Source organism: Trichoderma virens (genome assembly GCF_000170995.1).
Source record: "Trichoderma virens Gv29-8 chromosome Unknown TRIVIscaffold_3, whole genome shotgun sequence".
In the NCBI taxonomy this organism is placed as follows: Eukaryota; Fungi; Ascomycota; class Sordariomycetes; order Hypocreales; family Hypocreaceae; genus Trichoderma; species Trichoderma virens.
Window position 1 is genome coordinate 1,995,501 of NW_014013746.1, and position 13,911 is coordinate 2,009,411.

The 13,911-nt window shown below is 51.6% G+C and overlaps 3 protein-coding genes across 3 annotated transcripts; 1 reads left to right on the forward strand and 2 right to left on the reverse strand.

Annotated features, from left to right (window-relative positions):
- Positions 1 to 3,817: 3,817 nt before the first annotated feature.
- TRIVIDRAFT_32424 (uncharacterized protein) lies at positions 3,818 to 5,671 on the reverse strand (the record flags this gene model as incomplete). Its single annotated transcript, XM_014104423.1, has 4 exons — positions 3,818 to 4,393; positions 4,456 to 5,333; positions 5,421 to 5,446; positions 5,508 to 5,671. 4 exons carry the CDS (start codon positions 5,669 to 5,671, stop codon positions 3,818 to 3,820), a joined length of 1,644 nt encoding a protein of 547 aa, XP_013959898.1.
- Positions 5,672 to 8,645: 2,974 nt separating this feature from the next.
- Positions 8,646 to 9,702, forward strand: TRIVIDRAFT_55061 (uncharacterized protein; the record flags this gene model as incomplete). Its single annotated transcript, XM_014104424.1, has 2 exons — positions 8,646 to 9,118; positions 9,174 to 9,702. The coding sequence occupies 2 exons, from the start codon at positions 8,646 to 8,648 to the stop codon at positions 9,700 to 9,702; spliced, it is 1,002 nt and encodes a 333-aa protein (XP_013959899.1).
- A 1,100-nt stretch (positions 9,703 to 10,802) lies between these two features.
- TRIVIDRAFT_72791 (uncharacterized protein) lies at positions 10,803 to 13,824 on the reverse strand (the record flags this gene model as incomplete). Its single annotated transcript, XM_014104425.1, has 4 exons — positions 10,803 to 11,524; positions 11,584 to 13,139; positions 13,262 to 13,473; positions 13,644 to 13,824. 4 exons carry the CDS (start codon positions 13,683 to 13,685, stop codon positions 11,142 to 11,144), a joined length of 2,193 nt encoding a protein of 730 aa, XP_013959900.1.
- Positions 13,825 to 13,911: the final 87 nt, after the last annotated feature.

A 13,911-nucleotide genomic window follows, 5' to 3' on the forward strand; every position in this document is an offset into this window, starting at 1 on the left:
GGTCCAATGCAAGCCACACGTATAAGGTCGACAAAAGTTCAAAGAATGGGAAGAAACCATAGACGAAGGGGACGTGAAATAGGAAGAAGTAAAATGCGAATTCTATCCGCGCTTTATAATGAACCCGGGAGAGGTGCTTCCGCTGTAAAAAGGGATGAGAGACAAATCGGGTGGGCCTTTGTTGATCCTATGACGATATGGATGAATGAGCTCAGCCGAAGCGCGACTCCAAGTGAATGACCGCAGCAATGAGTTCTATTAGGGTTCTGGCGGAATCTTCCAGGTATAAGGTTGCAGTTAACTCTAAAATATGCGATATACCACCACACGGGCTCGTAAAATGACCGCTGTCTATATCTCGTGAGAGTGACGGGAAACGGCCGACTGTAACCTCGCAGATTCGAGACTTGCTGCGCTGTGTAGCATTGGCAAAAGCACCAATCAAGATTGGAGATGCGCGTAGACTCCGCTTCTAATCGCGATACATGGTCAATTATCACAACAAATAAAGGCGACTGACTAGCTAGAACTGTGGAATTAACCCTGCCATGGGAGTAAGGCAGGGAGAAACCAAGTCTTGGCTCGTCTTGGGAAATGAGGTGTAGCAGCAACTGGACAATGCGCGTGATTCTCTCGCTTGGTTCAACTTACATACGCATGGGGATTTCCACTCCAGATTACACACCGCACGGACCTGAGTGAAATATGTGAAGATGTTCATGCAAGCAGCGTGATAGTAAGAGCGGGGATAGATTTAATGTCATGTCATACACGGCATCAGCGTCTAGACGGCAGTTTTCGGTTCGGAACCTGAGGTCATGAGACATGGATCCCATCCGCATCCAAGCTCTGGCAGAACTGCCAAGATGTAGGCTAGTAGGTTGAGCTCGCTACTCAGCGTTCCGTCGTCTTCCAAGTGGATAAATCTGGTGACTAGCCCCTCAGCTAGAGTGCCCTGGATAGCGGTGGTGGCATGGCAGTTCAGTATCCGTGGATTCCACATTCATAAACTGTAAACAGTAATGGCAACACCAGAGCGGCGGCTCGGCACACAGCATAGGTAGAGTATACGAGTACTTGTCTGATGCCCTAGACACTATTAGAATGAAATATCTCACCAAAAGACGCCTGGAGTCGCCCAAGCACGCTCAGAGGGAGAGGCACATACTAGCAGCGGTCCCAAAGTGCCCCTCAGTTGGATCTGTCTGACGCTGGGGCTCAGCGGAGACAACCCCCAGTTTCCCGCAACTTGGCTCCGTAGCTACCGATCATACCGCATCGCATCGAGTTAACGAGAGCCAGGGCCTGTACTCTAGGCGCTACTACGGGCAAAAGCATTGGTAGGGGGGTCAGATCAGGCCTCTCCGCCAAGGAACACAGAAGACAATTTGTGATGACCTCTTACAGATTAACTCCTTCTTCTCCCTTAAGGCTCTGGCATCTGGTTTGGCGTCGATTTGCGTATGGTGCATCTGTTGGCTTCGAGTTTGTTCTGCGTAGAAGTAGGGATACTTTTACAAGTTCAGCAGCTGTTGAGATGAAGTCACCCAGGACTCGTCGGGGCATGTACGGACAGCGGAAGAATCACTCCTCCGCGACCAAGACCTTGTACACTTACTGTCTCTAATTTAATTTCTACATCTCAAAAGAATTCCCTACCTCGTCCGCTCTGCGTTTCTCAGACAATTTCTTATCGCCGTCCTTTGAGCAAAGTGAACCTCATCTGTCTCAGACGGGTCTCTAACAAAGTACTTTAGCGCTCCCCGCCCTGCTCCGCATCATGGGATCTCAGGTCCCTAGAGCCCAGACTTCCCCGCTGTCGATCTCGTCGGATTGTTTGTCCAACACAGAGACGTTGGAGCCAATCGCGATGCCGGCCTGCTCAAGCTGGCCAGCTGCTGCCCAAGAGACGTCTCGTGCCGTTAGATGCAACACTACCGCGCTTGGGGGATGATTAAGAACGCAGCAAGGCGGTCTCCATCAATCCATATTGGCTTTACGAGGGTGTACTAGAGCTAGCTCAAGGCATGATACATGTGAGTACGATGCTACTGCCCATATGGCTTGGCTTGGTTTGGCAATCTGAAGTAGAGCCGCTATCAGAAGGAAAGCAGCATGTTTGTTCAGATTTACTTATAGCTACCTCGTACTCGCCAACTTCCAGCCAACCATTTTGTATACGCAAGGAGCACGACGATACTTCCATTGCTGCATAAATACGAAACCAGAACTCGATCCATCTCACAAAGAATGTTCAACTGACTGCTTTGGCATGCGTGTGACCTGACACCACCGCGACGGCTGGTCCACCCTACTTCGTACAAAGCTGGAGAAGCGCAGTCGCATGGCCCTCGGGTAACACTTGGGTCCCCGTGCATTAAGTGTGGTATCAGATATGTAGTGGCCCTTGCATAGAGTCATCTCTGCAGATTCGACATGCCGAGCGCAGCTTATCAGAAGATTACCTCTGCGCACAAAATAATGAATGATCAAGACAAAAGGACATGTATTATTAGAGTCTTGTGTTTGATGAGAAACAGATACGTCTTCCAACTGCGAACATGCGCGGTAGGACAAGGCCATTCTACCTTAAACAGATGGCCTTATAGTCAGGGGTACTTACGAAGAACATGTATGGCCCAAAGCCTCGCCTGCAGGACATTTGTACGTCGCCTCCCTGCATCTATAGGCAGGGGCCTTTGCTATCAAATCGCCATCTCTAGATGCTCTCCTTACATCTCGTACTTCTTCATACGGTACCATATCAGTCGTGTAATCTACACTAGCTTAATCAACGTGGCGAATATATGCTTGTTATCTCCCTTGTCTTCTCTGTTTGGAAAAAAGTCGGTGAAGCGCCGTTTTAAAACAAGAAGGGGTAGCTTTCTCAACTGAGACAAGGAGATGACGTTGCCACCATGTTTGTTCTAGAATCATAGTAGCCGTAACAGTAACATCACAGGCGCAGGTAGCCTCATCTAAAAGTCCAGAGCAGCAATAACGTAGGCCGACAGCTGCCTATAACAGCTATTTATTAAGAATGCACTCTAAGTTATTTCATTATTTAATGAAACAAAGCACCTAGAGCCGTTTATATAAAGAAAAAAAAAAGTAAACACAAAAAACAACGCCCACGAGGCTCGCCGACGATAGCGCACCAGCATTGTCGCCGGATCTTGAGCCTCGGTCCAAACACGCCGTCCCAGCGATGGCGTAATAGCACTGTCGCTGTCGAGAATCTCGTTATGCACATGTTCCACTCGTTAGACAGCGGGTATAAACGCTGATGGGGTATCATAAAACTATAACCGGAAAAAGGACAAAAGCAAGACGAAAATCATATCCAAAATCCATGGGGTATGAAATTACCACATGGATAGTTGTAATGCCGGAGTGTATTGCGAGTGCCCTCGGAATCGAACCTGGGGTGATAGCGCGAGAGCATTGTCACGACCAGGCGTCTTCCAAGTTCACCACACAATTCTCTTCGGAAATAACATTACAGCACTGCCACATTGAGGGAGCCAGTCTTGGAGTGTTACCTTAGGCAACGAATCGTGAGTGGCGACCTCAAGTGAGAAGTGAGTACGACCAGGCCGCATGGCGGCCGCAGAAGGAAAAGGTAAAGAGCGGATTATCCAAGATGGCAGCAGAATATAGGGCGCCCTTGAAATAAGCATAATAAGAATGACAGGTTGAGCTGCCCATCTGTGAATAAAAGAGATTTGGCTGTGAAAGCGTCGTTGCCAAGTTGTTGTTGAAGGCCAGATCTTGGCTGGTGAAGATGCCTTAACTGAGACGCTTCACAGGCGAGAACTTAGATCTCTTGGTGCCGGGCTCGTCGAGAAATTTTCCCGAATCCGCGTTGTGTGGCCTCCCGTCTTGCTGCGCCATCCTCGAAGTCGCCGGCTGAGTCGTTGTTGTGGAGCTTGGAGCTAGGGGGGTTGCCAAAGATCTTGAGCAGTACCAACATGACCACGGAGCTAAGAATGCTGAGACAGAGGATTCCAATCATTGTAAGGTTGCTCTTGCGGAACCGGTGAGGGCCCGGCTTAGAATCCTCTGGCCAGCCCGAATACAGGGCGTACGTTGTGGTGACGCTGCCCAAATTTCCAAGACCGGATACCAGAGCCGTAGCAGCTGCCACGCCAACTTCGCCATGTCGGCGCTGGAAGATTTCCGAGGTCCACGTCATGCAAATGGGGACAGTCGGCCCCAGGCCAAAGCCCACCATCAAAAGACCTCCATAACGGGCCCAGCCGTTTTGAACGGCAAAAGTTGTCGTCAGCAGACCCGCAATCTGGACGCAGACGGCAGCGGAGAAGAAGAATGGTCTAAAGCGATGAAAGCGATCGGAAAGAGGAGTCACCAGGAGAATGGCAATCAGGTCCATCTGTCAAATGCCCAGTTAGAATCAACAGGTGCTGTACGGGGCAAAAGGCGGGGAAGACTCACAATCCAGATAGGAGCAAAAAGCAAGCTGACCACTATATCACTCGCCTCTGGCTGAATAGCGGCAATGATAACTGAACCGTAGAGCTGAGTGCCTATTCCGACTCCGACAACTCCAAAGTACATCAAACACAGAGGCCACAGCCGCCAATCCAGCAGCACAAGACCGAGATCTTTCAGGCCCCATGGACGAGCATGGTAGACGCGCTTCAACTCAGAATAGTGAACGATGGCATCCTCACCGGTGAGAACTTCAGGGGTAGCCGGAAGCCACTTGAAAAGACCAGTGCGCTTTCTCTCTTGGCCTGGTGCCAGAGGCCGGTCAGGAAGCCACCACAGAAGCACAAAGCTCAGGACAACAGCAACAAGTCCATAGATAAGAAACATCCATCGGAAGCCAACAAGGCCACCATCACCATCCATCAACTGAAATCCAGCAGATACGAGGCCTACCACAGCAGCAGATACTTGAGATGCGGTAAAGTACATGCCAATTCGCTTTGCTGTTCGCGATGGAGGATAGAACAATGTCAAGTAAAAAGCCATGCCGGGCCACATGCCAGCAATGACCAAACCCAGAAGGAAACGTAGAAACTTGAGGCTCCAAGGAGACTGGACAGCTGCAAAGCAAGTACCAACTACTCCGGTAGCAAAGACGATTCTAGCCATCCATACTCGAGGGCTGAGCTTGCTCATGATGAGGTTTGATGGAAAGTCAAATATGACGTAGGACACATAGAAGAGGGCGAGGGCAGTAGAGATGTCTTTGGGGGTGAGCCCAATGACAGTCCCCAGGTCATGGCCCTTGTCGCTATTCATCGTCTGAGCAATGCCAATGTTGGAGCGAATTGCCGAGCAAAGGAAGTAGAGAATCCAGAAAGCTGGGAGTTAGTTAGTTTGAGCCCCTTTCAGGTTGACATGCTGCCAGAGAAGCAGAGTTAATGAAAAGAATGCAGTCTGGTACTGACGTGGAATGATTCTGAGATCGATTTTCCTGAGAGAGATGGAGAGTTAGCTAAATGGTGTTCCTCATCAAACGGCCGCAGAGTGCATACTTGTAGACTCTCTCCACCGTTTCCGTGTCGTAGTCGGCCGGTCGGACACCGCCCTCATCCTCGCCATCAGGACTGCGAGACGATACAGAAGGAGAGCGAATAACACTTTCGCTCGTGTTTGCTTGTTTGAAATCGCCATCAGGCGGGGCTGATCGCGACGCCATCCTTGGGCACCGCTCTTCAAACGTCTAATGAGGGCAATTCCGACCGGCACGACAGTAAAGGGCGTAGGGACGAAAAGGCTTTGCAGGTATATAAATTCAAAAACACAAAGCCCAAATTCTAATATCAGGAGTGTTGATGGAGAGAGAATTGGGGGGAACGGCCAGTGGGAAAAGTGGGGGATGAAGCTTTTAAGGTTGATTGTGTGATTCAATCTGCCGCGAGTAACCACCCGACCTCAACATTTTCACTAGCCGAGGGCTTCGACGGGACAGGCGCAAGGGCTAAAATCAACGCACGCGAGGGCCGAGACCGGATGGCCAGAAGACAGCATCATGTAAGCATTGCAGCTGTTGCTTCTTTGTTGTCGAGCTGCAGAGGGGATTTTAGGGGTCATTCTTCTTGTTTCTGATTATGTCCAGTGGGAGTTGCACAGATCTGCAATGCTATTAAAGCTGCAGATGGCCGGGATGTTGCGCATGAGCTACTGCTACCTCAAGGTACTTTTGCCATAGCTTCAAGCACCTAAGCTTGCTGTGCTTCGGCAGTCGGATCTCGCTGTCGGGTTTGGACTTGTTAAGGCGGGTCCTCGCACTAATAACTAACAGCATTTACCTGAGAGCACGGCCCTTTACTGTAATAATACTCTGGTGAGCAGATGCAGCAAGATATAATATGGGTTGAGGAGTTGATTAAGCATCACGTCCCATGCTGCGGTGTCTTTGTTCATTCGGTCTAAGATGTGAGGTAGGTACCTGGCTGGTGCCTAAATGTGCTCGGTGAGGGACCTGCTGGCTCCATGCATGCATCGCTGATCTGCATGTACCTCTCCTTGCCTTCCAACCTTCAAACTGGTAACTACAACAACTGCTGTCGTAAAATCAGCTTCGATTCGATAGAAACCCCCTATTCATGGCTCATTTTCCCATTCTGGACAATATCATAGTGGTTGTCTTACTAGTATTCGAGGTTTAGAGACACTCTGGCACGTAACTGCACTTCATCATTGTCGCGTGCACCTGCATATTGTCTGCCTGAGGATGCCAGGCGTTGTCGCCAATCTCCAACATCTGACCAGCCAGCCTCGTCCATTTGGTTCGCCTGCGTCAATGCCTGATATTCAAGTCCCCGCTCCAGCAGCCTCATTCTTCCCTCCCAGATGCGGCTCTGCTCTTCCGCTCTTCCGCACTTCTGCATAAAATGCTCCAGATCGTCCGCCTCAGGCCAAAGGTTCAGGCCAAATCCTCCAGCGCATCTTGACAACCATGTTGGCCTGGGTCCCTTGCTGAACTTTTGACGTCGCCATTTGGATCATTGGCCCTGGAGCCTCATCCTCCATGAGGCGGCCACCATGGCACAAGTCCTCTGGCAAGCCCCCTAGGTCATGCGCAAGACGTGTTCTGGCGCAAGTTATCAACCTGTTGGCAGCCAACGCGGAAATCCGTCATTCTTACGCGAACACAGAGCTATTTACGGATCACCGACAACCTTTTTGTTGCGTATCAAGTGACCACGAGACGGGGGGTACGGGTGCCGTCTCATTCAAAGGACAAAGCCCATCACCATCCTGTTATCTCAACAGCCCTCATTGGATTTCTCATCACATACACTTCACCCCAAGGCTGTACAGTACGACATGGATTGAGTCAAGCACACAACCGCCATCAACTCGCGGAATGGGTATCGCCGCTGCTTAGTAGGATGCCACCCTCTTCCGTCACGGGTAAACATGGCCATGCCAGGGGCACATGGGAGGTCAGAGGCACCCACAAAGTCCTGCATAAGCCTCGAGGAGCCTCGGCTGCAACAGCTCTTTGACAGCCACCCACCAGCTTCGTGTTATGGCTTAGGGCGACAGCCACCGTGAAGCTGAATATCCGTTGGAAGCAGCTTTGTCCATCTCTCAGCCTAGCGCCGACAAGCTAGCCAAGGAAAGCTGCCGGCTACGTTTCACCCTTGAGGTCCTATGAGATGTGCAGGGCGATGCGAGATGAATGGTTACCTGGTTACCTGGTTACCTTGGCTACTCTAGGCAAGCATGGCAAGCATTCAGCCCTCCCACGGGATTGGCTTCTCACCGGTCGACGAGTTACGCCTAGCTCCCAGCAAGCTACCAGGTTCACAGACGTGCTATGCTCAAGTGAGCAGCGCCTTGGCTGCCGCCTGGCAAACCGCACATCACAGCTCCTAGGCCGTTATGTTCGTTTTATAAGACGACCGAGGCGCAGCTTTGCGTTGTACTGTAGGTTGCCCCACGTGCCAAGGTGGAGAGTGTGTCATGAACCTTTGCGGGATACACTTATTGCGGTAATGAGTCACTGGAGATCGCATCGACAGGCAAGCTTCTAGTGGTGGTGGGCTAGCAAGTCTTGAATCCAAGTCGAGTCACGCCTCACACAGGAGGTTCTGGTGCCTAGAACTGCGCGGAACTTATTTAGGGCCCGGAAGGTGCGCGTTTGGATTTCACGATTCCACAAGAGCATTGATAGAATAGCAGCGTTTCCACAAGGCATCGGAGCATTATTACGCAGCTCATACGAACTCATACCACTTGCTCCCTCCCGGCGGAGTACGAATACGGCACAGCCACCCAAACCAGCCACGACAGCTCTTCGCCACACCACGTGACCCCACCTGACTAATCTAATGATCTGGCCAGGAAGCGGAGCTGACGAGAACCTTGTCGAAAACATTCATACCAGAATTTTCAGGCCATCATCCCGCACTGCGCGACCTCGAACTAATCCAAGCATCGATAGCCGGCCGAGCTGCAATTCGTCACAGGCCGTGGGAATCACAAGCCAACGGCCAACTGCCGCTCCTTGCTCTAGAGGCCGCACCCCGAGGGCAGCGACTGCTTCCATCTCGACTGGAGCGCCACCCTCTCCGCCGCTCCGGCGCATCGCGCAGCTTAAAGGCTTGTGCCGCCAGCACCCAAAACTGCGCCTGGGGTACATCTCAGACTTGCAGACCACCATGAGCGTCGCATACGAGCCACGGTCCTTCATCCATGAGGGCGCATACCCCCCCATAGGCGACGAACACGATCACGTTGCCGAGCAGCGTTATACCGACTCCGATGTTGCCGAGCACCTCAGCCATTATACCGCCGAGGCCTCTCTGCTACCAGACGACAGAGGCGTCATCGGGGACGAAAGGGACATTCTAGCTGACGACGATGCTGTCGTTCCAGAAGCGTCTCAGCTCGACCTTGGAGCACCAGAATTCTCATCACCTCTTCAAGTTGCACTACATGCCCCGCCGCTGCCAGATCCTATACCAGAAAACAAAGAGCCTTCACGAAGCGATATATCTTCGCCGTCCTCACGGCTAAAACAGATCCCCAAGCCAGAACGTGAGGTTCACAAGAAGTCGGATGGGAAGTTCCACTGCCCGCTGGATGACTGTAAGGAGGACATCCGCGCATTCTCTCGAAAGTGCGAGTGGAAGTAAGTTATCTCCCCACCCCTCTATCTTGTTCTCCAAGCCAACCATTCCACACAGCAAACATATGGATAAGCACGAACGTCCTTATCGCTGCCCAGCCGAAGGTTGTGAGAACCTACCTGGATTTACATATTCTGGCGGCCTGCTCCGGCATGAGCGAGAGGTTCATGGGAAGCACGGCGGTCCCAAGAACACTGTCAACTGCCCACATCCCAACTGCAAGCGACATACCGGCAAGGGCTTCTCTCGGCAGGAGAATCTTAACGAGCATCTTCGACGAGTACACACAAACATGGACACCTCAGCATCTCCAGTTGAGATTGTCGCCTCTCCGGAAGACGATGAGAGCGAGAAATCTGGGTCGAAGCGCAAACGCCGTCTGAGTAGCCAGGGAATAGACGAACTGTCTGATCTTCGAGACGAAATCAAGAGAGTGCGAGAGGAAAACGAAAAACTCAAGTCCGAGATGGATCAGCAATCGCAGCACTCCCTGGCCATGATGGCGCAGATTGCGGAGCTGCAAGATGCCTTGCGTCACAGCCTCAATCCTCATGGACTTGGAGCTCCAACGGCACAGATGATCTAGGAGCCTCTGCCTGATGAGTTTAGCTTCCCTGGCTTGGATGAGATACCAGATTGCGACATGCCGTCTTAAGCGTCTATGAGAAGTGCTGTTTGGCACACACACATACACACACTCCCCGCTCTTCTATTTCCCCCAAAATACCCTCCTCTTATTTTCTTATATACACATACCCTCTCCCTCACAAAGACAAAACTATATAATCCATAGACTTGTTTCCCCTCTGTTTCCCCCTTTATGAGCGCTGTCTTCATTCCCCCCTCCTTATGCCGCGCCTTGGGGCGATCAAAAAAAGATCAACTATCACCAAGATGGTGAACGCATATTAGGAGCTTATGGTTGTCATTTCATTTTACCCTTTGTTTTCTGCCTTTGGCCCTTGTCTTTATTTTTTTTTTCTTTGTTTGGGGGAGGTGGCTTTGAGGGATACTATTTATCATATTTATTTTCTTTTTTCCCACGGCGTTTCGCAGGGTAATCAGGGGCTGGTGGTACGGGAGAATACGGCATGCATGATATCCTAGGTTTTTACGCTCAACTGCATATGAAAGACTGGTTAAAGGGGGAGGGGTAAGCTGTTTGCACAGCTTCGGATGGGAGGGTAGGCTATGGAAATGACTTATATATACAAAGGTTGTTTTCGGGATGAATCGGGAGATTGCATGAGATTCATCCTGTGTATGATTTATTTTAGCGATGCTTTTTTTTTTACCCCTTGATTCTCCTATTTTCACCTATCCTTCTCTTTTGTACTCTAGACGAACTCGCCTCTACGTGATATGGGAAATGGACATTTGTACTACATAAAGATATAGCCTCTTAACGGTCTAAAAAAAATCAAGACATTTCACTCTTATTCTGGGTTGGCCCCCTGAGTACGTGAATAAACGAATACACTCTGGATACGAAATCCCGCTATACTTGAACAAAAACTAATCCAGCAAGCAGCATGACGGGCTCGCAACGCGCGTGTAAATAATATACGAATATATACACAATTTCTTTGCCCTCCCAGCCATACTCCTCCCAATGCAATGCAAAGCGGAAGTAGAAAAGCCGTCCATCAAAAAAAAAAAAAAAAAACAAGAGGGAGAAAGAAAATGAGACGTTTGAATCATCCATAGCCTGCCATCGTAATCATCTATATATACAAACTCCTCCCCCGCTGTTAGCATGAGCTCCCCCCTATTACTTTTTGTTTCGTTCAATGGCCAAAAGTTTCGTTGCCCCCCTGGGTTCTTTCTGACCTCCTCTAATGACAAACTAAGCGTTTTCGCTTCTTTTCCCTTCTACCTTCTCGTGAGCTGCCTCTTCGGGTTTCTCATCATGAAGTTTCCACCTCTTCTGTTTTCCCCTCTCCCTTCATCGTAAAGGCAACAACCAAACAAATAAGGAGTCACCGCAATTCACACCCCTACCCGCCTCACCAAGCGCTGTCTCCCCTACACAGCCTGGATATAGTTGGCAGGTACACTGGCCGTCACGCCGGCCTTTTCGACCTCCGCCCAGCCATCCCCAGAGTCATCTTTGACCAACACGAAGCGCTCGCCCTCCTTCATGGAATGCTCTGCGTCGCTCTGCGCGGTGTAGTCATATAGAGCTTCCACATATTGCAGCTTCTTGGCCCCTCGCTTGGGCGCCACCGCAGGGCCCTTCTTCCGTGAAGCGGCGCTGAGGGCCAACGATGATGTTGTTGACGTGGAATAGGTGGAGGATGGACGGGCGGAGGCCGAGGATGTTGATTGCGCAATGTTGAGGTCTATGTATGTCGCCGGCACAAGACCCTCCTTGTAGCCATCGCGAACCTTGATCCAGCCGGAGCCGTCTGCAAGAGCACATGAGAATCAAATGTTACCAAAGAAAATAGGGGTATTTCCAACTTACCATCTGCTTCCAACACCACCACTTCCTTGCCTTCCGCTACCGACAGCTCTCCATCGCCACCGGCGTCAAACGCGTATAGCATCTTGCCCTTCTTTTCTTCCTTTTCCACAATGCCATTCGTGCTACCCGCTGGTGGCTGTGAGATATACGCCGCGGGAGGCGGTGCAACTACCCTGTTCCTCTTCGCAGGAGCTGCAGTGGTAGTCTTTGCAGCCGCAACAGGCGCAGCCGCCTTGGGAGCAACCTCAGAGGGTGCATCTTCTGACGGCGTCTGTGGCCCAGATATGACGGACTGCCGTGCGGACTGTGAGCTGACCGAGTTCATGGTATTGGATCGAGCTAGGCTCTCGTTCGACATCGACGCCGGGTCGGGTGTAAGGAGCTTGTTGGTGGCGGCCTGGCGCTCAGCCTTGAGCTTCTTTCGCTCCTCCTTATTCTGCTCGCCAGGACAATCCGCAGGCACCTTCATCTCGCATTTACTGTGACACGTGTAACCACAGTCCCGGCAGTCGAATCCCTTGGCGCTCAAGCCCCAGATACGATCTCCACACAAGTCGCAGTTGGTTGGTATCTTGAAGGTCTGGCTTTTGAAGTTGTGGTTCTTAGCCCCCAGTGTAACATCACCAACTGCGGTTGTGATGGTAGTGGTTTCGACCTCAGCCGTGAGCCTCTTCTGGTCCACGGCAATGAGGTCTTCTTGCATGGCGAATAGCGTGCGGATAACTTCGACCTCATCCTTCTTTTCCTTTCCTTCTCGAACTCGTTCCTTGAGCCGCTTCACAGAGTCCACCTCTTTGCGCTTCTTGTCAACCTCTCTCCGGAGTTCCGCCAACTGAGCCTTGGACTTGGTTAGTACGTTACGCAGGTAGATCTTGGCTGTCTCGTCCACAATCATGAGGTCGTCGTCGTGCCAGACGGGGCTGGGCTCAAAGATCTTGTCAGCAGGCTCTTGGAAGGCGCCCATGTTGTGGCGCATGTACATCATGGAGTCCAGGTGAGGCAGATTCCTCTGGATCTCCTTGCCTTGGTGCTCGATCATGCCGTTGCTCTGTTGAAGCATGGTGCCCTCTAAACGAGTCGCCACGTCCCACAGAAAGTTGAGCTTGAGCGTCCGGAACTCGCTCAGGTCCTGCAAGCTGTCCATGACCTCGGGGACGTATTCGTGGTAGTACTTTTCCTTTTGCTTGTTGGCGACATTGATGGCGATGAGGTAGGTGTTTTTGGCATTGTTCATGTCGAAAAGCTGCTGCTGGTAGGCGCTCTGTGCCTTGGCCTTGTCGTAGTGCGACTCGGTCTTCTTGCGCTTGCTCTCGAGGTCTTGGCATGTGCCGTCGTACTTTGTCTTTATTTTGCGCAAATCGGCATAGCAGGCGTCGCGGCTGGCTTCGAGCTTGTCGGCATAGTCGGCATGGCGCTTGCGCAGTTCATCGAAGCGGTTGTTGTAGAACTTGAGCGGCTCGGCGACTTGAGATAGGAGGTTGTTCGCATAGCGATCGTGTTCGGAGGCGCGAGACTCGAGCGTCGTAAGCTGGGTGGACCAGGTCGTCAGGGAAGCGCTATAGGGAGAAGCATTGTCAGCACCGCGATGTCTTGAACAGCACTCTCTCCTGATGCAATGCATCAAGGCGCCGCGCAGATCCGCAGCTTCTCATTCTCCTTGGCGGAATGTCGCTCTTACCTCTCAAGCGAGCCGGGGGTCATGGTCGGGTTGTCGCCAACGCTCAGCTGAGAGATCTTCCTATTCTTCTTCTCAAAGTACTTCTTGGCCAGCGCATCGAGCTTTGCGCTGTATTCCTTTTCGATGGCGGCGCGATCGCGGTAGAACTGCTGGATCTCGTCGAGCCAGGAAATGCCGTTGCTGACCCAGGCGTTGGCCGCCTTGAAGCCATCCTGGGAGTTTGTCAGCGCGGCGCACGCAAGGGATCACGAATGTCCTTTTTGCTTCTGTTTCTGCTTGTCTTTTCTTTTTCCCTCCTCTTCTTTTTCACTCTTCTCCTTCTCTCCCCTCATCACCAAACCATCCCCCCCCAGACAACCATCGCCACGGAACTCAGACGCACCTTTAGCTCTGCGCCAAAGGTGGGCACGTCCACCTCGGCCATGATGGGAGAAGCCACTGACAGTGTTGAATCGGGGCGCAGCTCATGCAAAGCCGGGGCTACCTGCTGCTTCTACTGCTGCGACTGTTCAAGGCCAATGCTTCAGAAAAGGACGCAAAAGCCCGCCGGATCGTGTGCAGTCCTCTCTATAGCCCGGACGTGGGGAAGTCAGACTTGTGATTTTGGGGGGGAAGAGAGAGAGAATGCGCGGCTTCGCCCTATTGGGCTT